The following is a 26,584-nucleotide window of genomic DNA, read 5'->3' as shown; positions in this document are numbered from 1 at the left end:
TCGAGATATTTGGCACACATATTCGTAATATAATAAAGAATGGCGGTACAGAGCCCAATTTCAGAAGTATGTTAGTACGTGGAAATTACTCTGTAACTAAATAAAATATTGAAAAAAGGAGCCTGTACCGCCATTAAGAAGAAAAAAATAATAAACTTTCTTCAAATAAACTTTTTTATCCCATGCCTAGATTTTGTGCAATCTTGGAACTACTAAAATTTTTTATTTCTAATAAGAAATCGAACATATTATAACTAAATAACTAATTAGGCAACATAGAGAAATTATCACTGTCATTTTGACAAACCTGCGTTAGATTTTCTCTAATCTGTTCTGTCATCTTTATCTATATCTGTTCAGTGCAGTAGTGTGTTAATTTAAGAATTCGTTATTGTTGTTTCAGAGGAAAGAAGTGTTTATTGATAGTTAATTTATTATTATATTTGTTGTTGTATAAGTTGTTGGCCTCTTTGAAAGAATAGATTGTTGTTAAGTGTGAGTTTTAGTTATATGTAGGTAGGTAAGTATATTTTACGTAAAAATATTTCGAATTCTAATGCGAGTATATAAAGTTTTAGGAGGATTTTTTATTCTTAAAATATTATCAATAGTTTAACAAAATGGAAAAAGTAAATCAAACAAAAAATAAAGTGAAACCTTCCAAGAAAAAGTCCATTAAAAACCGTGCCAAAATTATGCGAAAATCGAAATTTGTTTCGCTTCACAACAAAAAATTATTATTTATTATTGTTTTATTATTAGATATTTCATGCACATACCTTTCTAAATACTTATCTTAACATAAAATTTTCACCCATTTTGGGTTATTTTCATAAATATGTATTTATTAATAATAAAATCGTTTTCTATTACTTCCATTTAGCGCGACTATGATATTGTCAAAATATTAATCTTAGAAAATGTCAAAGATTACCACTGTTGCCAAAGTTTATGATACTATATCCCGAAGTTATATTTTGTTGCCATCTGTTGATTGCTACTGTTTACTCTTAAGTTAATAGTTTTTGTTATATAAGCGATTGAAATCGGACATTTATCTAAAAATTTCAAAGTTGCCAAGGTAGGTAGATATTCTTTAAACATTGATTGATGAAATCCCAAAGAGTTTTTTGCAATACAATATCGGAAATCCCCTTTGTTTTTTAATTACTAATCAAGCGGGCGCGACACTGTAGTATAAGTGAGGACGTTTGAGTTGGCATAAATTCATTATCTCAAGAATGGGAAAATTTCAAGAGAAATCCTCAGACAGGTCGATTTTTATTTTTAAATTAGGACTTTTTGGCATATATATAATACTAGTGACGTCATCCATCTGAGCCTGATGACGTAATCGATGATTTTTAAATGAGAGTAGTAGTTGTGTGATAGCTCATTTGAAATGTTATTTAATTCCCTATTCACTAATATAAACATCAACATAATTATTTATACAGGGTGTACAAAAAATTTTTTTTATTAAATTAACTTTGATTAAATTTGACAAATAGAAGAAAAAAATTTTTTGTACACCCTGTATAAATAATTACGTTAATGTTTATATTACTGAATAGAAAATTAAATAACCTTTCAAATGAGCTATCACACAACCCCTACTCTTATATAAAAAAATCATCGATTACGTCATCACGCCCAGATGGATGACGTCACTAGTATTATATATATGCCAAAAAGTCCTAATTCAAAAATAAAAATCGACCTGTCTGAGGATTTCTCTTGAAATTTGCCCATTGTCGAGATAATGAATTTATGAAAACTCAAACGTCCTCACTTATACTACAGTGTCGCGCCCGCTTGATTAGCAATTAAAAAAACAAAGGGGTTTTCGATATTTTATTGCATAAAACTCTTCGGAATTTCATCAATCAATGTTTAAAGAATATCTACGTACCTTGGCAACATTGAAATTTTTAGATAAATGTCCGATTTAGGGTTAAAAATATCCGATTTCGCAATTTTCAAAATTTTCAATCTCTTATATAACAAAAACTATTAACTTAAGAGAAAAATCACTATAGACATTTTCTGTTTGGAATGATTCAAAAAACCTAAAAAAAATTTGTTCGATGCAAAAAAAATAATTTTAGGAAAAACCCCTAATCTTTCCCCTCGCCTGGCAAGTTCTTATGCTCTTCAGAATCTCCTGTCATTGTACACATTTCTTCTAAATGACTTACTCAAACACATACTTAAATTTAAACCTTACAACGTGCACGGCTGATGCCTGCCAGGTCATGGCTTTTAGCCTTGGTGTGCTATGAATTATCACTAGACAAATTTCTAGCCTTACAGGACGACCGTTAGTCGGAGGGTTCACTAGCTCTTAGACTATTACTACTTTTATAACTATGTATTAAAGCTTTATAATAACACTGACACTGTCATCTTAGCCGAAAATATTGAAGATTTTCAGTGAATAGCGGAGTATGATCAAGATACGGTCTAACAATGAAGATCAAGAAGACAAAATTTATGCGAATATCTAAAACTCGAAGGAATAACGAGAATCTCCTCGTAAACGGAACCAATGTCGAACTAGCAGACCAATATGCATATCTTGGAACCAATGATCAACTTCACAAATGATTACTTCCAGGAAATTAAAATTACTTAAAATACAGGGTGATTGATTAGTGGGGTAAAGCTCAATAGATCCGCTGTAGTAATAGATATCAATAAAAGTTAATAAAAAAAGTTTTAGCCACCTTTGAGCTTCACATTACAAAATTAGTTAAAATGTTACAGGGTGTTAGATAACACAGTGGCAGACCAAACTTATGTTTTTTTAAATGGAACACCCTATATTTTATTATAAATTCGAAATCCTGTTAACTTCTCCATCACAAAAATATAAAGGTTTGCTATGTTATGTTATACAGGGTACCTATTTACAAAGTTATTATTTACCAATTTTTTATGAAAGTTCAACTCCCTGTATAAATAAAAATAAGCAAAACAGCAATGGTTTATTAATGCCATAAAGTAGTGTTTAATTGTCTTTACAAAATGTATTTTGTGTTTGTGTGTTTTTTTGCAAAATTTATTACAATTTTCTTTCTTTATTTGTTACATTTACATAAAAAAGTAGTTTTTAATTGTTTCAAAAATGTTGCATGTCGTGGTTGTGTCTTTTTTTTGTAGAATGTATTACTAATAAATTATTTTTATTTCTTTATTTGCTACATTGTTACATTGATTACCGGATTGATATCAGTAATCGTCAATTGTCAATTCAGTCATGGCTTAATTAAAATTTAGATAAATTTAGACACCTAAAATAATTTGCTCTGAAAAATGAAAATATCTCGAAAACTAATAAATTTAGACATAGTACATAGTTATATAAAAATTAAAGTACGGTAATGTTACTTTTCAATAATGATATAAAATACAGGGTGTTCCATTTGACATTACTGAGAAAATAATGTACTTGCGTTTTGACTCACCCTGTATTTGATATAAAGAAAATTAGCAATCTCAAAAATTCTTGAAAATTTTGACAATAAATAAAAAAACATTGCTGTTGTGCTTATTTTTATTTATACAGGGAGTTGAACTTGTTACGATTTTCATACAAAATTGGTTATAACTTTGTAAATACCCTGTATAACATAACAAACCTTTATATTTTTGTGATGGAGAGTTAACAGGATTTCGAATATAAAATAAAATACAGGGTGTTCCATTTAAAAAAACATAAGTTTGGTCTGCTACTGTGTTATCGAACAATCTGTAACATTCTAACTAATTTTGTAATGTGAAGCTCAAAGTTGGCTACAATTTTTGTTATTAACTTTTATTGCTATCTATTACTATAGCGGATCTATTGAGCTTTACACCACTAATCAATCACCCTGTAGAAAAGGCTAGGTTGGCTAGGTGCTATGTTTTCTCGACTTTGTTTTATGAAGTGGAAGCTTGAACTTCGAATGCGTCATCAATGAAAAAATTGGAATCATTCGAGTTGTGGGTGTACAGATGAATTCTGAAAATATCATGGACAGAACATGTCACAAACAAAGATATTCTGAGAAAGATGAATAAAGAAATGGAAGTCTTAAATACAATCAAAATAAGAAAATTTGAATATCTCAGACATATTACACATGTAGAGAGATATAACTTGCTCCAATTCATTATACAGGGAAAGATCCAAGGAAAAAGAAGCATAGGGAGACGTAGAACATCATGGCTGCACAACCTGAGAGAATGGTACGGATGTACATCCGATGAACTTTTCAGAGCAGCCGTCTCTAAAGGCCGAATAGTTATAATGACTGCCGACCTCCTTCACGAAGATGGCACTTGAAGAAGAAGATTAAAGCTTGAATAATCGTTACAAGGTTTTCAATTAAAAAACTCCATATTAGTAAATATAAAGTCCAAAGAATAATAATTTTGTTTTTATATAATGCTATATGTAATCTAGGTTATAATTTAAACGTTTTTAATATATGTATCTGTGTTCACTCGGCTTTGTTTTAGTGCTACTCTCTATATTGGTCAATCTGTGTAAGTCTAACTGAATCATATAGTGTAGGAAACAGAGGTTGAACCTTGCAAAATGGACACAAGTCCGGTTTAATTTTTTTCTGGTGTATTAAGGGGTGCTTATTATAGGACTAACTTTTTCTGAAAAAATTTCGCCCCGGAATCCCCCTTTTCACCCCTTTAAAGGGGGTAATTTGTGGTTTTTGCGGAACGTAGCCCTTCCTGTACCTTTTACAAAAAATTTCTTTTATAGAAATATAAAGAGGACTATATTTTCTACGATTTGTTTTCAACAGCATATGTCTATCATCCACCGTTTAGCGGGGGTAGCGCCCCAAATTTGACAAGTTTTTAAAAAAGATGTTTTAAAAAAAAAAAATTTTTCCCTAACTGTAACGGAAATTAAGAAGAAATCTAACCGCAATTATTCGCAAATAATTGATTGATTTTTTGGTATAGGTTTCACTTAAGGGTAGTTACCCTTTTTTTAATTACAGGGTGTTATATTTTAAAAAACCCATTTTTATACCATCTGAACCGTTTATGCTAGAGTTTAAAGACTTTCAACGATTACCCATGTACTGGTGCTATTTACAAATTTGTATAATGCACCCCCATTTTTTTCCCGGAACCACCCCAAAAAAAAAGAAGAATTAATAAATAAAGTGATTTTCTTGGAATCCTTCGCACACAATGCCCTTTATTAATATGCTTCATATATCATTTTGTGCACGTTATTATTACCCATGCATGGACACCAAAAGCGATTTGCTACTGCAACCCCTGCAGCCAAAAAAAAAATAAATAAAATGGAAGGTTGAATTTTTTTTTTGTTTTTTGCTTTTTGATCCATATGGGCATATGCTTCATCAATAGTGCTTTTCAAAAATATATATGGTTATTGCAACATCTCTGCGGAAACCACCCCTATCCTTGAAAATATACTGCAAAAACTACCCCTATCCCTTGGCGAGGATGTTTTTACGATTTTCTCATTACCTATGCCTTCCTTTTAAACAAAAGTTTTACAATAATAAAGACCACTATTTACTCTAAAAATTAGGTCCTATTCATTTTTTTCGTATAAGCAACCGTTACGACACAGTGGCGCCGTAAACCTCATATATGCTTTGGCAGGCTCCAGTTTTTGTTTTCTTTTTCGTCATCTGTTTGTTTTATTGATAAAGTACTTATGTAAAATAAAACAACACAGTGTAACCTACAAATTATGACCTATGCACATTTTACGGTATTTGCGCCCCAAAGCCACAGTGGTGGCTCAAAATCAATTTTTGCATATTTTCGCCACCTACACGTATTTTATTGCATTAATGCTACCTTAATAGCACAATATTCACCCTTAAGTGGTCGCTAAGTACTGGAGTATCCAGGAAGGGGTGATGGGGGGTGATCACCCCCCCCCTCTCAAACCAAGTGATATTATATTTAAAGATTATAAAAAATTCATTTATTTTTATAGAAATACTTATATTATATTATTATTTTTATAAAAATGGCGTACTTTTTATTCTTTAGCGACAGTGGCGGATCCAGCATCGTTAAGAGGGGGGTGCCAATTGGTTAAATTTCTATAAAAATAAATGAATATTTTTATAAACTTTTAAACTTTTTTTTATCTCAATAATTTAGTTAATTAATTTTAGTATAAGTTAATAGAAAATTTTATTTCTAAATATAATATCACTTGGTTTGAGAGGGTGGGGGTGATCACCCCCAGCTTCCCTCCCTGGATCCGCCACTGCTTAGCGACCACTTAGGGTTGAATATTGTGCTATTAAGGTAGCATTAATGCAATAAAATGCGTGTAGGTTGCGAAAATATGCAAAAATTGATTTTGGGCCACCACTGTGGCTTTGGGGCGCAAAGATTGTAAAATGTGGTTAAGTCATAATTTGTAGGTTACACTGTGTTGTTTTATTTTACATAAGTACTTTATCAATAAAACGAACAGATGACGAAAAAAAAAAACAAAAACTGGAGCCCGCCAAAGCATATATGAGGTTTACGGCGCCACTGTGCCGTAACGGTTGCTTATACGAAAAAAATGAATAGGACCTAATTTTTAGAGTAAATAGTGGTCTTTAACCTTGTATAAGTTTTGTTTAAAAATAATGCATAGGTAATGAGAAAATCGTAAAAACGTGCTCGCCAAGGGATAGGGGTAGTTTCTGCAGTATATTTTCAAGGATAGGGGTGGTTTCCGCAGGGAGGTTGCAATAACCATATATATTTTTGAAAAGCACTATTGATGAAGCATATGGCCATATGGATCAAAAGGCAAAAAACAAAAAAAAATTTTCAACCCCCCACTTTATTTATTTTTTTTTTGGCTACAGGGGTTGCACTAGGAAATCGCTTTTGGTGTCCATGTATGGGTAATAATAACGTGCACAAAATGGTGTATGAAGCATATTAATAAAGGGCATTGTATGTGAAGGATTCCAAGAAAATCACTTTATTTATTAATTTTTCTTTTTTTTTGGGTGGTTCCGGGGAAAAATGGGGGTGCATTATACAAATTTGTAAATAGCACCAGTACATGGGTAATCGCTGAAAATCTTTTTACTCTAGCATAAACAGTTCAGATGGTATAAAGAGGGGTTTTTTAAAATGTAACACCCTGTAATTAAAAAATCAGCAATTACCCTTAAGTGAAACCTATACCAAAAAATCAATCAATTATTTGTGAATAATTGCGGTAGGATTTCTTCTTAATTTCCGTTACAGTTAGGGAAAAATATATATTTTTTTAAAACTTGTCAACTTTGGGGCGCTACCCTTGCTAAACGGTGGATGATAGACATATGCTGTTGGAAATAAATCGTAGAAAATATAGTCTTCTTCATATTTCTATAAAAGAAATTTTTTGTAAAAGGTACAGGAAGGGCTACGTTCCGCAAAAACCACAAATTACCCCCTTTAAAGGGGTGAAAAGGGGGGTTCCGGGGCGAAATTTTTTCAGAAAAAGTTAGCCTTATAATAAGCACCCCTTGATATACCCGAAAAAAAATAAAACCGGACTTGTGTCCATTTTGCAAGGTTCAACCTTTGTTTCCTACACTAATAAGCCTCAAGTGAAAATGATTTTGCACATTTTTATGAGGCGAGATTGTTTTGAGTTTAAACAAAATGTGAATCTTAAACTATTGTTAAAAGTTAGATAAGTAAGTCATAGAAAATGCCCGACGTGTATAAACACGTCCCTGGTATACAGGGTGTAACAAAAATACAGGTCATAAATTAAATCACATATTCTGGGACCCAAAATAGTTCGATTGAACCTGACTTACCTTAGTACCAATGTGCACATAAAAAAAGTTACAGCCCTTTGAAGTTACAAAATGAAAATCGATTTTTTCAAATATATCGAAACCTATTAGAGATTTTTTAACGAAAATGGACATGTGGCAATCCTATGGCAGGAACATCTTAAAGAAAAATTATAGTGAAATTTGTGTGGTTTTGTTCCCTTAAACCCCCCCAAACTTTTGTGTACGTTCCAATTAAATTATTATTGCGGTACCATTAGTTCAATTCAATATTTTTAAAACTTTTTTGGCTCTTAATATTTTTTCGATCAGGCAGTTTTTATCGAGTTGCGTCTTCTTTTTTAATATGTTTACATAAAAATTTTATGGGGGTTTTGTTCCTTTAAACCCCCCAAATGTTTGTGTACTTTCCAATTAAACTATTACTGCGATAAAATTAGTTAAACACAGTGTCTTTAAAACTTTTTTCCTCTTTGTATTTTTACGATAAGGCACCTTTTATCGAGATGTGGCTTCTTTTTTAATATGGTTCAAAATATATCTAAAAATGTAAATCATAAATAAATTTTCATATTATTACTAAGTCTCCATTATCGTACTTAACCATATACAAATATGTGGTGGATTTGACAAATATTCAAAATATCTCGATAAAAACTCGACTCTTCGAAAAAGTACCAAGAGGCAAAAAAGTTTTTAAAACATTGTGTTTAACTAATGGTACTACAATAATAATTAAATTGGAACGTACACAAAAGTTTGGGTGGGTTTAAAGGAACAAAATCCCCATAAAACTTTTATAGGGTGTCTAAAATTCACTATAATTTTTTCCTAAGATACTACTGCCATAAGAATGCCACATGTACATTTTCAATAAAATATCTCAAATTGTTTTCGATATATTGGAAAAAAATCGATTTCTATTTTGTAAATTCAAAGGGCTGTAACTTTTTTTATGTGCACATTGGTACTAAGGTAAGTCAGGTTCAATCGAACTATTTTGGGTCCCAGAATATGTGATTAAATTTATGACCTGTATTTTTGTTACACCCTGTATTATTTGTGTTGCGCATTGTACCAAAGTAACCTCTTAATTGGACTAAAGGATGAAAATACAAATCGGAAAATAAAATTTTTTAATTTGAATTTTTCTTATTAGAACAGATTAGTTTATGTAGTTGGTTATTAAAGTACTTTTTTACGTTAACCCATTAAGCGCTATTGATGCAAAACGCAACATTTTGAAAGGAATTTTTTTTGATAACTAAGTATTATTTTCTTAGAAAATGTTTTATGTGTTTTAATTCTTAAAGGTTTAATGATATTGAAATATATTTTATAGAACAAAGAACCCCGCAGAAACCTTATGGGAAATGGCTCCCAGCCAAATGCTCTGAAACTTTGGGTTCTGGTAGTCCTTGATGTGTAGAACAAAAGACTCACTGGGCGCGTAGCTCCAAAAAATCATGGTTTTAAGATATAAGCCTCTGAAGTTATAGGTACAGTGAGGACATTTGAGTTGGAATATATTCATTTTCACGAGAATGGGCGACTCTGGAGATAAATTACGAATCAGATCGATTTTTATTTTTAAATTATAATTTTTTGGCATATTTATATATCATGCTAGTGACGTCATCCATCTGGGCGTGATGATGCAATCGATGATTTTTTTAAATAAGAATAGTGGTCGTGTGATAGCTCATTTGAAAGGTTATTCAATTCTTTATTCACTAATATAAACATTAACATAATTATTTATACAGGGTGCCCAATTTTTTTTTAATTAAATTAATTGAGACAAAAAGAAGAATGTATATAATTGATTTGATAAATAAATATTGTTTTTCGCTTAAATTCAATATTAAAGCTGCCACCCACCTGCCTCTTAGCAGTTTGAACATTTAATTTAAGCGAAAAGCAATGTTTATTTTTCAAATTAACATTTTTTTCTGTTTTCTGACAGCAGTAAAATGTATTTCGAATTAAATAAATTATATACATTCTTCTTCTTGTCTCAATTAATTTAATTCAAAAAATTTTTTGGGCACCCTGTATAAATAATTATGTTAATGTTTATATTAGTGAATAGAGAATTGTATAACCTTTCAAATGAGCTATCACACGACCCTTATTTTTATTTAAAAAAATCATCGATTGCGTCATCACGCCCAGATGGATGACGTCACTAGTATGATATATATGCCAAAAAATTATTTAAAAATAAAAATTTACCTGATTCGTAATGTATCTCTATTCCAACTCAAACATCCTCACTGTACCTATAACTTCAGAGGTTTATATCTTAAAACCATGATTTTCTGGAGCTATGCGCCCATTGAGTCTTTTGTTCTACACATCAAGGACTACCAGAACCCAAAGTTTTAGAGCATTTGACAGAGAACCATTTCCCATAAGGTTTCTGCGGGGTCCTTTATTTAATTGTTTATAATTTATAAAAGACTTACTTTAGAAATTTTTTACATTGTCCGTCATGACCATATAATCTTCTTGTAAAATTTTCACTTTTGATTAGAGGGCATGGAATTTTTTCAGTAGAGGGCACTATAGTTGAGGATATTGAAAGAAAACAGCTCATGGTATAGGCATGTGAGCCGAATGGAGGACGAAAGATTGCCTAAAAAAACTATGATGTGGCAACCCCCAGAGAAGAAAAAACAAGGAAGACCACCACAGAGCTGGAATCTGGGAGTTAGGAAAGCGATTAGCGCTCGAAATCTAAATGAAGACCTAACTCAGGACAGAATACAGTGGCGTTTGGGAGTCGGACAACGTCGTAAGACGTTATGAAACCGAATATAAATATATTTATAAAATTTTCACTTTGCTTATGTATAATATAATGGTTTACATGATTTTTATAAAGTATAAACTACAGATTTAGCAATAACCAAACAAAAAAATTTAATAATTTTATCAAAAAAAAGTTACATTCGTTCAAATTTAATGTTGCGTTTTCACATCAATGGCGGAATCTGTTAATAAATTAATGAAATACACTTTTATGGATTATGAGATTTATTTCAAAATTATAAGTACGAAAGTAGTAAAACTAAATAAAATATTTCTAAAAAACTATAAAATATTCCAATTTATGGAAGCTGTCAAAACATGTAGAGTGTAAATGTACATTGCACTTTTGACACATATATGGTTTGGCTTTTACATTGTCTGCATCTTCTTATTGACTTTTCAGGGTGCCGTATTACGATGAATGTGGTTCACTTTTGTTAGTTCTCATTTCTTTCGGTAATTCTGAATTTGTTGGCCTTCCTCGTCCTTTGGATTTAGAAGCTGATGTGAGGTGGCAGAGCCTGGGATCGGCATCTATGCAGCCGAGCCAGGTGAGGGAGTTGCCTTTTAAGAGACTTGTGGCTTTCTGTGAGGCCATAAGGTTTCTGGGGGATTAGACGTTCGGGGTGGCATCGGCAGGAGGAGCTCAGATTTGCAGATTCTGCACATTCCGCTGATTCTGATAGACATGGGAGCCCGGTGCAGCCTGGGTCCCAGAAACGCCGAAGACCAGGTTCTTATGGACCTGGTCCGTAAGATAGGGGTGATACAATGAACCCGCCGTAGGAGGTCTAAGTGTCTGAAGGGCTCACAAGTGGGCCCTGTCCCGACGACGTACCATAACCATAATATGTGCCCCAAAAGTGCAAGGCACATGTACACCCTGCATGTTTTAAGAGCTTTCATACATTGTAATATTAAAGAGAGGCAGCGCTGAAAAATCTCTTTGAATTTTCTAAAGCTAAATTTTTCACAGTTGATTACTGTGATTGTGTAGAGAAACATACTCCGGTCAGTCAAGCGAAACGTAGAACAGGGGTTACTGAGAGGGTATCAAAGTTGCTTTCCTACGAAGGTAATTAAATCCATTTACTAAGGCTGAAAATCAGTACACACATTCTAAATTAAATATAAGTAAAAGTTATTATAGTCGGTCAGCTGTATGACGGGACAGAGCCGGTCGATCGGCCCCAGTGAATGTACAGGGGTATTCACTATATTTTGACCCCCTTGTAAACTGCTTTATTTACAGAATTAGAAAAAAATGTAAAATATTATTCGATTTTTAAATTACCATTTTTTTGACATATATACCGTACTAGTGACGTCATCAATCTGGGCGTGATGCCGTAATCGACTATTTTTTTAAATGAGAATAGGGGTCGTGTGCTAGCTCATTTGAAAGGTTATTCAATTCTCTATACAGTACTGTAAACATTAAGATCATTATTTATACAGGGTGTCCAAATTTTTTTTTAATTATTAATTAATCAATTAATTTAATAAAAAAAAATTTTTGGACACCCTGTATAATTAATCATGTTGATGTTTATATTACTGAATAGGGAATTGAATAACCTTTCAAGTGAGCTAGCACTCGACCCCTATTCCCATTTAAAAAAATAGTCGATTACGTCATCACGCCCAAATGGATGACGGCACTAGTACGATATATATGTAAAAAAATGATAATTTAAAAATCGAATAACTTTTGTATTATACATTTTTTTCTAATTCTGTAAATAAAGCAGTTTACAAGGGGGTCAAAATATAGTGAATAACCCTGTACATTCACTGGGGTCGATCGACCGGCTCTGTCCCGTCATACAGCTGACCGACTATAATAACTTTTATTTATATTTCATTTAGAATGTGTGTACTGATTTTCAGCCTTAGTAAATGGATTTAATTACCTTCGTAGGAAAGCAACTTTGATACCCTCTCAGTAACCCCTGTTCTACGTTTCGCTTGACCGACCGCAGTATGTTTCTCTACACAATCACAGTAATCAACCGTGAAAAATCTAGCTTTAGTAAATTCAAAGAGATTTTTCAGCGCTGCCTCTTGACTATAAGTTTTATAGTGTTTTTAGAAATTGATGGTGCAGAATGGAAACTTCTATGTCAAAAACCTCAGTTTTTCAGGAGGAAGAAGTAACTCTCTAAAATTCCCGAAAAACTGAGGTTTTTGACATAGAAGGTTTTCATTTCCATAGAAATATCATTTCTAATTGTATTAAGAAATCAATTGCTGTGAAATAATTGGCCCAGAAGCTATTTTAGAGAGTTATACTTTTGTACTTTTAATTTGGAAATAAATCTCATAATCCATAAAAGTGTATTTTATCAATTTCTTAACAGATTCCGCCGTTGATGCGAAAACGCAACATAATTTTTTAAGAACACCCAATTTAAAAATTGTAACTTAAAAAAAATTATCAAAATTTGTTTTTTAAATACCATAAATAACTAAGCCTAATATAATTTTTATAAAAAATTGACATATTTCATAACTTGGTGGTTAATGGGTTAACTAAAACAACTAAATAATTTATTACTTTTAGATGAGGAAACTGGAGGTGTCGATGGAATGAAAGCATTTGTCAAAACTAATGATTTCAAAAATTTAAACATAGGATTTGCCTTAGACGAAGGTATGGCAAGCCCTACTAATGAGTACCCCGTATTTTATGCAGAAAGAATAATTTGGCGTAAGTATTTAGCGTTATATATTGACATATATACTGTTATGTAAGTGTTTACTAAGCAAAAACAAAAATTAATTAAACAACTAAATGGTATATGTTCCAAGAGGAGAGAAGATAAGAATATGTATTGGGACCGTGCAAGTTCGGAAAAGCTTTTTTCGCACTTTTAATTATATTGGCCAATCATATTGGTCCTGGTTGCTGGATAATTGCCAAGGCCGTAGCCCAAAAAAAATATAAGAAGCAAAAGTAAGATTTAGGTTATGTTATTAAAAGGTAAACAATTGTATGTAGTACATAAAATTAATTATTAAAATGCAGTATTGCAAGCAAAATACATTTAATTAAATTTATTTTATATAATAATTGCATATCATATCAGTATTGTGAGTAACATATAATTTTCCTTCTTCAATGACAGTAGGTATGAAATATACGTCAATTTGACAATTTCAATTGACAATATGAATTATTTAAGAAAGTTGCAAGATTTCTCCGCTATTCGCGCACGATCTTTTCTCGTATCCCCTCCAAGTACTTGCACACCGCGAATAATGCAGTTTTAAATGTATGTAATACATCGAATGACAAGTCACGTCAAATTAAGTCTGTTCCGTTTTCTCTTCTGTCAAATAGCTTATTGTTTAAAATTGTAGGATTTCAACAACTGGCCATTAGACGTGAACTTCTGTTATAGTCGGTTCGTTAAACTCAGACCCAACTGGCTAGTGATTTTAGTAAGTAATTTCGCCAATTTGGTAAAAGTGGCAAAAAAAATTACTAAATGATTAATAATTACTAAATAGTTAGTAATTTTGCCAATTTTGGTAAAATTGGCCAAAAACAAAAAATACCTACTAAAATTATAGGTCTGGATCCCGCGTATGAAAAGAAAGTTGATTAATAGCAAGCTGAAAATTTGTTAATAGCTTAAGGGGGTCCAGTCGGATAAACTTTGATATATGGGAACACTGGGACAGGTACAGTTTTAATTGTGGAACAGGTTAAAAATTTGGAACGGTCAGACCATGAAAACGGCACATTTATTTTGTTCGACAGAATAGACTTAAACTCTCCGAACAGAGATTAAACACTCATGCAAAAATCAGATTGCTATTTATCACCTGTCATAATTCCTGTCATTTGACATATTCTACATGTTCCACTCATTAAAACACCCATTTGGTGATAAATAGCAGTCTGATTTTTACATGAGAGTTTAATCTCTGTTCGGACAGTTTAAGTCTGTTCTGTCAGACAAAATACATGTGCCGTTTTCGTGGTCTGACCGTTCCAAATTTTTAACCTGTTCCACAATTAAAACTTCCCCTGTTCCAGTGTTCCCATATATCAAAGTTTTTCTGACTAGACACCCTTAAGCTATTAACAAATTTTCAGCTTGCTATTAATCAACTTTTTTTCATACGCGGGATCCAGACCTATTACTAGCGAGTTGTGTCTGAGTTTAGCGAACCGACTATACCCGATTTCTTTTATTAAATACACATATCCCACTTCTTTCAATGAAAACAATCAGCGTCTTTTGATGTTAAATTTTGTTCCATAATCCGTTGTTTTTTTGGTTCATAATGTATTCCATAATTTGTCCGTATTTACAATCCCATATAACGATAATACATGTAACTTTCCCACACCTATTGGGACCATGCAAGTTCGGCAAAGCGACACCTGGTTTCTACGCTCAGCAACATTTTTCGCACTTTTAATTATATTGTCCAATTATATTAGTCCTGGTTACTGGATAATTGTCAAGGCCATAGTCCAAAAAAAATAATAGTAAAAAATAAGATTCAGGTTATGTTATTAAAATGCAGTACTGCAAGCAAAATACAATTAATTAAATGTACCTTTATGTAATAATTGCATATCATATCAATATTGTGGAGCAATATATAATTTTTCTTCTTCAATGACAGTAGGTATGAAATATACGTCAATTTGATAATTTCAACTGACAATATGAATTATTTAAGAAAGTTGCAAGTTGCAATATTTCTCTGCTATTCGCGCACGATCGTTTCTCGTATCCCCTCCAAGTACTTGCACACCGCGAATATACAACATGCTGCCAATGCTGCCCCAAATCATAACAGACGCAGAACATTTGACTTTCCTTGTGAGACAGTCGGGATAGAAAGCTTAATTTTTTTCTTTCGCTATGATGTTAAAAGTGGATTTTCTTTAGCCTGAAAAAAAAGAAATTTGTCAAAAACAAGTCGTACTATTTTTTTCAACTATAGAACTTAGTTTGTAAATCCCAAATCCTAATTTGTTGGCCTCTCGGTGACATCTAGAAACGTGACTTCCAACAACGTTATTGCACAAAACACTTAACTTCATATAAACTGCAGGGTAATTTTTCACTATAGTCGGTTCGCTAAACTCAGACGCAACTGGCTAGATATTTTAGTCGATATTTTTTTTGTTTTTTGCCAATTTTGCAAAAATTGGCAAAATTACTAACTATTTAGTGATTATTAACTATTTAGTGATTATTAACTATTTAGTAATTATTTTTTGCCAATTTTACTAAAATTGGCAAAATTACCGACTAAAATATCTAGAAAGTTGCGTCTGAGTTTAGCGAACAGACTATATAGTACCCTTCGATCTGTTTCGATTATTTTATTTTTTCGTACATTTCTAAGTTTTATCACGACCGAACCTATCGTTTTGTATCTTCTGACTATATTTCTTACGCAATACCGTGATCATTGCAACATATTCGCGATTTCCAAATTGTATTTTCCAGAATAAAAAAATCACAATGATTGAACAAATTTTCTCATCGATAACTTTACCTCAACCCGTTTTAAAATCCACAAACGGCAAGAAGCTTTACTGTATTAGAAAATACATTTGTTATTGCATTAATTACAATTATTTTAATGTCATTTTTCCTTTGCTACCTTTGGTCTTAAGGTAATTATGAAAAAATCGATTTGGTGATTTTAAGACACTGTACCTATCTAATGTGCTTTACAGAATTGAAATTGGACTATTTAAGCGGCCTCAAGAATATTTTAAAATTATAAACATTTTTTTGGCTTATTAACAAATAGAATATCTCGGGAAATATTAAATTAAATCAAACGGTATTGGAAAAAAGCGGCAGGACGCTTCTATTAAAAGAAAAAACGTTTAATTGTGATGAGTGGTTCCTGAGATACAACCGGTCAAAGTTGACCGGCATTTATGGCAAAGATACAAACAATAGGATCATAATTTTTGAACCATCACCTTTTTATTTCGGTCTCTTTCTCCACACCAATTTTCATATCTTTAACAATACTCATAACATATATTATTATAATAAAAACTATCGATATTACGAGTGACAATTGTCAAAAATAGCAAAATTCCAATCAAAAATTAGGTTGGAGAAAATGTAATCTCAAAGTTCAAAATCGGTATACGTTAAAAAATGCCTTTTCTCAGCTTCCCATGGAGCAATTTTCTTTATTCTTTTTTTGTTCCCAAGTAACTCGAGTAGAGCCATCTAACTAACGCATTATTAAATGTCAAAGTTGCTTTTGTTTTGTTACAAAAGGTACACTTGTAGTAAGTTTATCTAAAAAAGTCTACAACTGGAAAAAATATGTAGTTCTATTATTTTGTAAATAAATTAATGTATTATAACAAAACAAAAGCAACTTGGACATTAATAATGCATTAGTTAGATGGTTCTACTTGAGTTACTTGGGAACAAAAAAAGAATGAAGAAAATTGCTCCATGGGAAGCCGAGAAAATGCATTTTTTAACGTATACCGATTTTGAACTTTGAGATTACATTTTCTCCAACCTAATTTTTGATTGGAATTTTGCTATTTTTGGCAATTTTCACTCGTAATATCGATAGTTTTTATTATAATAATATATGTTATGAGTATTTTAAAGATATGAAAATTGGTGTGGAGAAAGAGGACAAAAATAAAAAGGTGACGGTTCGAAAATTATGATCCCATTGTTTATATCTTTGCCGTAAATGCCGGTCAACTTTGACCGCTTGTCTCTCTAGAACCACTCATCACAATTAAACGTTTTTTGAAGTTATACTTCTTTAGGCACGAGGGTGAATTTTTACATTCCCTGGCGCATGCGCACACCGACACGTGTGCGTGAAAAGAATATATTATTAGTGTTTTTAGTAAATACCTATATTTATTATAATTTTTATGTCTGTGAATTTGTCTTCCTCTTTATAATTATTATTGAAAATGTTTATTTTCAATTAATGTATCTGTCACCGTGATTGTAATTATGTCCGAGAAATGATCGACTGAATACAAAAGCGGTGGTAGCTGATCGGTAGAGCATTCGCCTAGGGATCGAGAGGTTCGAATCCTGACAAAGTCATATCTTTTTTTTTAATTTTTGGTATTCTTTTTGTTCTTTCTAAAATTAGTTTAATATTTAAATACAATACACAAAAACTGTTTAAAGTAGATAGGTATATTGATTTCGTTGAAATCATAATATGAAGTTAGATTATATTATAATAGAAATATAACTTCTTACATGTGTACAAAGTACACACACATTCTTTTTCTTTTAAAAGAAGCGTCCTGCGGCTTTTTTCCAATACCTTTTTAATAATTTAATATTTCCCGAGATATTCTATTTGTTGATAAGCCAAAAAATTGTTTATAATTTTAAAATATTCATGAGGCCGCTTAAATAGTCCAATTTCAATTTTGTAAAGTAAATTAGATAGATACAATATCTTTTTATACAAAAATCATAGTTATTCTTATGTATCATAATTATTGTGGTTATTATAGCGATCGTAAATTTTTAATTAACAATTTAATTGTTGCTAAACTGTTCATTCAATTTCCATCGGCTTCTGGAATTATAATCTATACGAAAAGAGCTTTTATATTACCAAGTTATTTAATTATTGATAAACAATTACTTATCTAAAATTTTAGTTGAAAATTAAAGATTTTGTTGGAAAAGCCCGCATTTTCCGGGGAAAATTTTCGTCGAAGTAAATCGGGAAACACACGTCTCTATGCAGAATTTAATTACGGTGAATTTTTATTTGGGTGTTTTTGCTGTAAAGTTAAAATCTTTGGAGTTATAGAGCAAAACTTGAAAAAAAAACACAATTTTCGGGCGCCATCATAATATTCGATTCCAGCAATAAAATTGCTGGTAAATAACTTTTCCTTGTGTTTTGCTAATTAGCCCAGAGTACTAGAAGTCAACAAAGGAAAACCAAATACTTGTGCATTGGAAGACAACAATAAGATCCCATATTAGACAGCAAAACCACGTTAAAGCACTGCTACTACTACAAATATCTGGGTATCAATATTTCGCACGATGGATCAGTAGACAGAGCCATAAAAGAAAGAAATACGACAGGTAGAAAATCCATTACAATGTTCAACAGTATTTTATGGAACCAATCCATCGACAAAGGAAATAAAAAGAATAAAAATTAGACTAGAGTACCGTTTAATGCTAATTCAATTCACTCTCGAATTTTGACGGTTCCAATTTTGCAATGCACTCCTGAGACAAAGTTTTGAATGCGCGACGATAACCACCAATCACGGCAAATACGCAACGATGACGACCAATCACGGCAAATGCCCGACGATAACGACCAATCAAGGCAAACGTAGGATGCCGCTGACTGTCGTTAATCTGCGCAAATGACTACAATTTTTTATGCGCCGTCACCAAAATAGAAAGTAGAGAACAAAGGATTTTCGCGGAGTGACTGAGTCTTTAGCAATATACTGTGACTATAGTAAAAAGTATCACTCTATATAGTTGTGAGGTATTGCCACTGAAAGAAAAAAATTGGTAACGCCGAGAACAACAGAAATGGTTTTTTTGGAGAAGAGTGACAGGAATATCTAGAAGAGAAAGGAGTAACAACGATCGCATCAGAGAAATAATGGGAATCACACGAACAGTCACAAGTGACTTATCAACAAAATAACTTAACTGGTTTGGACATTTACAAATAATGGATGAACAACGAATGCCAAAGGAAAAAAATAAAATGGCAACCAGAAGACAAGAGAAAATGAGGTAGACCGAGAACAAGTTGAAGAGAAGAAATAGATGTTATAAACTGACATGTAGTAATATTTATCACACATACAGTCGGAAAAATGAAAGAATACCCATGAACGAACATATAAAACACGCTGTATTTTCCTGTCACCGTGTCTCAAAGAAAATTGTCCAGTGGAAATACATGTAACAATAATTGTTACATGTACTTGCGCTGGCCAATTTTTTGTGTGACACGGTGACAGGAAAATACAGCGTGTTTTATATGTTCGTTCATGGGTATTCTTTCATTTTTCCTACTGTACATTCGTTTCATATGTTATTAGATTTAGTAGTATGTATACTACCTTCTAGTAATATTGCCTTAAATGAAAAACATTAAGTTATTAGTGAAAAATTATAGCAAGTTACAAAAACAGTTCAATCTAATTTTATTTTTTTAGAAATGCATATTCATTGTCCCGGACACCCAGGACATGGGTCTTTATTGTTGGAAAACACCGCTGGAGAAAAAGTTGCGCATTTTTTAAATAAATTATATGAATTTAGGAAAACACAACAACAAAAATTGAAAGAAAATCCTAATTTTACAATTGGAGATGTAACGACTGTCAATTTAACCCAAGTACAGGTAATGTTTATGTTTTCTTTAGAGATAAGACCCCGTGCACTTATATTATCATCATCTTGGTGCTACAGAACTTAGAGAGCCTCGACCTAGATACTTAAAGTCTTCTACTTGTGTAATGATCTCATTATTTATATAGCTTTACATTTATATTTTCTTGAGTTTTCGATATTACTAAAGCTTATATTTTTCAATATTTATTTTCATCCCAATTTCTTAAAAGCTTCATTCCACACATTCACATTCACTTGCAAGTCTTCTGATTTTGCTACAATGGCAGCTATGTACGCCGTTGCCTCCGCTTGGCGGCGCTAGTATAGTTGGGGGTCAACGTTTTGACAATTCGTAAAGTTTGTATATGGTGTTTTTGTTTACGATTTAATAAATTATGACACAAAATACGGATCTTGGACTGTTTGTACGTTGAAAAACGAATTGAGGAGAAGGAATGCGAGAGTTACTGGAAAAAAGGGAGCCCTTTAACAGCCTCTACTGTTTATATAGCTATCTATTTCTTAACTGCCCTGTCCCAGTTTCTTAGTCTCTTGTTGCCACAAGATCAAATTTATATTTTTTGGCTTCGTTTACTAGATGCTTCAGTTTTTCTTCCTAGAATGATCCTCTTATATTCCACGTCGCTATTTTAACTAGTTCTTCTTTATTGCCATTATCTCGTTTATTATTTTTCGATTCTTATTTTCATTTTCTTTGGCGGGTCATCTTTGTTGGGTCTCCTAATAGTGCATTCAATTCTAGTTTTTTGCAATGTCTTCCTCTATTCTTTCCAGCTGCTCCTTTTCTTTATTCCATTTCCATAATTCATTGTTTATTGTCAGCCTTTGGTATTCTGTTTGTGTGCTATTTCCTTTGATTTTCTCTTCCTTAGCAATTCTTCTTATTTTGGACATTATTTCCCTTTCCGTCCTTCGTCAGATCATCATTGATGTATATTCTTTCTCTCAGTTGCTTGAGTTTCATCTTATTTTGCATTACTTTGGTCTTTTCTGTCTTGCTATCCATATCTACCAAATATATTTTGTCTCCCAGCTTTCTTGCTTCATTAACGTTTACTTTTACTCGCATTTCCTTTTCTATGAATTTTTCTACCTCATTCCCTAGCAAGAGTGGTTGATCGGTGTCAATCTGCAGTCATTGAATCACAATATTTTTCCTTCTTCCCTCTCTTTCTAATTTTTGTACTCTTTCATTGGAGATCTTTAGTTAATTTCGTAATTGATTAATATCTTGAAGCGCCTTTTCATTAATAAATTTCAGTTCTTCCATTTTTTTTGGATATTCTTTTTGCTGGAAGGCGAGAGTTACTGGAGAAAAGGAAGCCGTTATCGAAGGGTAAGCTGTATTAATCATCGTCTTAATATTTTATTTCTAAGCTCAGACCAAAATAAAAATATTCATGTTGATCTGACTTTTATAGTGAAGTATTTGATTTTTTACAGTCGGATCCAGGGGCAATACGTAATAGGGTGGAACGAAAAATTCGAAGTCATTATTTTTTATGGGGCTAGTGCGAAAAAGTTGTGTTTTGATGTATAGTAAAACTGTAAGAAATCTTTTTTGTATTGGAACCTATCTTCAGGTTCCATATTAAATTAAAATTTTTGAGAATAACAAAAAAAATTTAAAAATTTATTTTTTTATCAGTTCTTTGAATCTAAATAATTGTTTTATGATACAATATTCATTTTAAGATTGGTAGTCTGATTTTGTGTTAAAAACGGCATAATATTTCTAGACTGCAACCTTGAACGAATAAAGCCATCCCTTGATTCTGGTCCACAACCAGTAGCTGATGCTTCAGTTACTAACTTAACAGTTCTTTCCACGGATTTTGTATGACAAGGGCAGTTTAAGACCTCTATGTTGTTGTAATTCCCAGAATCAATCATATCCCTTACATCTTCATTAGAAATATGTTTTAGGGAAGGAGGAGCCATAACTTTGAATCCAGAAATAGAAATTAAGTCATTATAATCTGCAGCACTAAAATTTAATGTTGGTATTTTGAATCTTCGGATCTTTTTTTTTTCTGACTTTCTCTAGCTTTCGACACTCTGCGCGTAGTCCCATATATGTTTTCGTTCATCTTTCATCATACCGAGTAATACATTTTCGGGATGGGCAAAATAAGCATTCCTTTGAATAATGGCATCGACATTTTTTTTTTGGTCAACTGGTAGAAATCGTGAATAATGGATCATTCGCCATAAATGTTTTGAACCATCAGAACAGCTAGGATACAGTTTTATATAGAACCAAACTGGTGCATACACTTTTTGGATGAAACTTACTAACATAATTAATTTAGGGCTGGGACATTCAGTTCCAACATACAATCGAAGCAACCGATTATCAACTGTCAGCCACCTTGCGTGTGATATTTTCCAGGTTTTTGAAGGCTCAAATCATTAGGACATTTTCCCGCAGCAACTGCTTGACTGATTTGGTACAAGTACTTCTGATCGGTACTAAGGTCTGTTGTTTCTAATAATATTGCTAGGTTGTTTTCTATTGCGACAAAATCGACAACAGCCTTCTCTTCACAGCGTTCCAGAAGTTTCCCTATTGACCCTGAAAAACCAAGTGGTCCACTGGTGCGTCCATCTAACTGTTGAATTAAATGACGTAGAGGTAGCTCATTGCAATGAAATAAGCGTTACTAGCCATTGAAGTGAAGTGTCGCAGTATTTGTGACGTAGATGGTTGGACTGTAACTGTTGACAAAGGAGCAATGAATTCTTCTTCATGATCATCTGCATCAGAAGAATTTGAGTCAGACAAGCTCCTATTCTCCTTTTCATGAACATTTTTCAGTGCGTCACAAATTATAGAAAAAAAGGTAAGTCCGTGATAATACACATTTATGACATTTATTCTAACGTGACATTTTAGTTAAATCTGACAGTTGTCAAATTTTATTTTCAATTTGGAATAAAACCAAATCAATTGTGTCTATTGCATTTATAAAATGGTATTTTCTTTCATTTGTATAGTCTTATAAATTGTACAGATTATATTGATAATATTATTATTTTATTTAATAAATAATTCTTTTTTGATTATGGCGCCATCTATCGACAACTAGAATAATCACCGAACTAGAATAATTACCGAAGTATTCCCAGACGTGCCTTTTTTTCTGTCACATACAATTTAATGCGTTAGAGAGAAATCGAAAAACTGTGACGCACTGAAAGATGATCATGAGAAAAAGAATACTTATGGAAGGATTAGAGAAATCAATGGTACATGCTTTAAGAACAATTTCGTCAGTATTATATTTTTGAGAACTTGCCTTTGTCTTCATGCTTCTTTCCATTTTCTTTCTTATTGCTGCAGATGTTGCAATATCCACTGATCCAATTACCATTTTTCGACAGGATCGTTGATCTTGAAGAAAAATTCGCTCATTTTGTGGTACTTTCTTGATTTTATTACAAGTACACACACAGTTCCAGTCATGTTGCACTTGCAAGCCGCAATATTCAATAACTTTTTACACTCCTTTCGAAACTGGCAATTTTTTTCTATTTATGAATCAGATGCTTGTTGAGTTTTTGTGTACCTATCGCTTAAGATTTTGATACTCTGTATAAATATTTTTAATCATATCTTGAATGCACTTATGCGATAATGTTGAAATAGAAGATTTTATTCATATTTGTTCTACTTTCGTTGCAATGGCATTCAAGACGTCGGCGATAGATGGATCTTTATTATTATTTGTCAACTTAAGTTCATTACGAATAAAGAGAAAGCACTTTATAATGTCACACTTAGTTGGTAAAACACGATCATTGAAATTTGATCAGAGCCATATTGATTTTTTCGACAAAAATAATTTTTTTGTTTTTTCATTTTTCAAATCCAATATGGAACCTCAAGATATTTTTTTATTTCAAAATGCTCTCGCATCAATTGTTTTCATCACCTGACACAACTTTTAAACGGTAGCTACAAGAATTTTTCTTTTCTTTTATTTTTTTGACCTTTTTCGTTCCACCCTAATACGTAATCTGTTTCAACAAAATGTTTATTGCAGATATGTGCATTTATTGTCAGAAGATATTTATCCCTTCTTATTGCTCCAATCAACTTTTTTCTCATCAAACTATCTTTGGGCAACCTGTATCCTGATGTTCTCAATAAGCACAAAGGCACAGCACAACATTGAGGCCTTTTATTTTCTCAAATTAAATTCACACAGTGAAACAAATGTGCAATATTTACTTAGAAATAGATTGATTTGAATAGTTGACGTAAGTTGACGTGACCTCCAACTACACAAGCGCCATCTACGTTGAGCTTTCCAGATTAGCTGCCATTGCCAGGTCATCGGCATATATCAACTGTGACACGTATACTTGTCGAAGTTTATACACCCTTGCCCTAGTTCTGTTTACCTTACCCCTGCACTCTTTTGCAATTTCGTCCATTAGAGTGATGAATAACAAATAACTCAAAACACCTAAACACCACCTTGTGTTACACCTGTCCTTGTGTAGAATTTTAGAGATGTTCGTTCTTACATTATTGCGTGTACATTTATATAATATATCGTGGTGCACGATCAAATGCTTTTTCCAAGTCCACAAAACAGAGAAACAACTTATTGTTATGCTTTAGGACTTTTTCTGCTGTCTCACTTCTGCTTCTTTTTCTCTAATATTATTTCGTAGATTTTACTAGCAACTACCAACAATGATATTCCCCTGTAGTTAGAACACTTATGTTTATCACCTTTTTTGTGTAATGGGAGAATAGTTGCAAGAGTGTATGCTATGTATACTAGGTATACATCCGGTATGCCAACAGCTCCTTATGATCTTCCATAGTAATTGTAATCCTTCTCCTTCCATATATTTAATTAGCTCAACCGTAATATTATCGTGTCCTGCAGCCTTGTAGGCCTGGATCCCGCGTACCAAAAAAAGTTGATTAATAGCAAGCTGACAATTTCTTAATAGCTTAACGGTGTCTCGTCGGACAAACTTTGATGTAATGGAACACTGGAATACGGAAAGTTGTAATTGTGGAACAGGTTAAAAATTTGGAACGTCAGACTACGAAAACGTCCCATATATTTTGTCGCACAGAGCTTCCAATCGATTTGTTGCCCTTTCATTAAACCCTCATGCAAAAATCAGACTGGTATTTATCACCAACTCTGCATTTTAATAAGTCCGACACACAGAACATGTCAAATGACAGGAATTATGACAGGAATTCAATTGGAAGTTCTGTCCGACAAAATACATGGAATGTTTTCGTAGTCTGACGTTCCAAATGTTTAACCTGTTCCACAATTAAAACTTCCCCTGTTCCAGTATTCCCGTACATCAAAGTTTGTCCGACTAGACACCGTTAGGCTATTAAAAAATTTTCAGCTTGCTATTAATCAATTTTTTTTTGGTACGCGGGATCTATGCCATTTTTTAATTTTAAAACTGCTTCCCTGAATTCTTATGTCATCATCATGTTGTTGTTCATTTAAATTGTACTGCACCTTGTCATTACCTATTTCGTTGCTGTTTCCTGTTAATAATTCCATAAAATGTTCTCGTCATCTTTCGGTAATCCCTTCATATTTTTTAATAATGGTGTTTATACGTCCATGGTTACCCTCTTTATTCTCTAAAACTGTTTCTGATTTCTTTTGTCCTAGATTTTATAGGGTTCTATAGATAGAGCAACTTCGCATTACCCTTACTATCAATTTCCATTTTATTTTCAAATTCTTCTCATTGACGATTCTTAGCTTCTTAATTTTATCTTTCACCAGTATTCTCTGTTTTCTGTATTCATCAAGCGGTACCTTTCAGATTACACCACATACTTTACTCTAAGTTGCATTCACCAGCTCCTTAAAAATATTTCGTAATATTTTTATATCCTCCTCATTTTTCCAATTTGTTTTTTGTACATCTTCATATAATTTACGACAGTATTATTTCCTAATATTATGATAGCTTTAATATTCTTAAAAAAAAACTGTAAATGTTCAATTTTTTAGGGTGGTGTTCAACCAAATGTAATCCCTCCCGAATACATTCTAACTGTTGATGCTCGCATATCAATTACAACGTGTTTAAAGAAGTTCGAAGAAATGGTTAATAAATGGTGTAGTGAAGCAGGACAGGGAGTTTATGTTGAATTCGAACAAAAACAGCATTTGGTTACACCTACAAAAGTTGACAATTCCAATTCCTATTGGATAGCATTCAAATCAGCGGCTGATGAACTGTAAGTATTCTGAATTATAATTGATTTATGGGCTAGTATAGTAGTATTGTTTGTGGTTTGACATGTAATGGTAAAGGTATTTCCAGTATTTACATATACTTTGAATGTGCCATAAAACTAATATTGTGATAAGCTCATTACTCAAATGCGGGAAAAAATGTGTAAAAGTCAGAGGACAAGGAAGGTCTTGGAATGAGGTGAAGACCTTAGCGCATAATAGAACTCAATAGCAGGTTTTCATTGAAGCTCTATGACTAAGAGGAGCATAAAACTTCAGTGAAAACGCGCTATCGAGTTCAATTATGCGCCAAGGGATT

The 26,584-nt window shown here is 32.4% G+C and overlaps 1 protein-coding gene across 4 annotated transcripts in view; it reads left to right on the top strand.

The window, feature by feature from the left end:
- LOC114336237 (aminoacylase-1) overlaps positions 1–26,584 on the top strand; it is a 128,674-nt gene that overhangs the window by 46,612 nt on the left and 55,478 nt on the right. For all 4 annotated transcript variants that reach the window (XM_028286564.2, XM_028286562.2, XM_028286566.2 and 1 more), the window contains exons 4-6: positions 13,180–13,326; positions 19,822–20,009; positions 26,038–26,267. In XM_028286564.2, coding sequence (XP_028142365.1) covers positions 13,180–13,326; positions 19,822–20,009; positions 26,038–26,267 — 565 coding nt within the window. The remainder of the gene's footprint in view (positions 1–13,179; positions 13,327–19,821; positions 20,010–26,037; positions 26,268–26,584) is intronic.

Source organism: Diabrotica virgifera, chromosome 2, assembly GCF_917563875.1.
Source record: "Diabrotica virgifera virgifera chromosome 2, PGI_DIABVI_V3a".
Taxonomy (NCBI): Eukaryota; Metazoa; Arthropoda; class Insecta; order Coleoptera; family Chrysomelidae; genus Diabrotica; species Diabrotica virgifera.
Note: the sequence above shows the minus strand (reverse complement) of the source record. Positions and strands in the feature narration are given on the sequence as shown.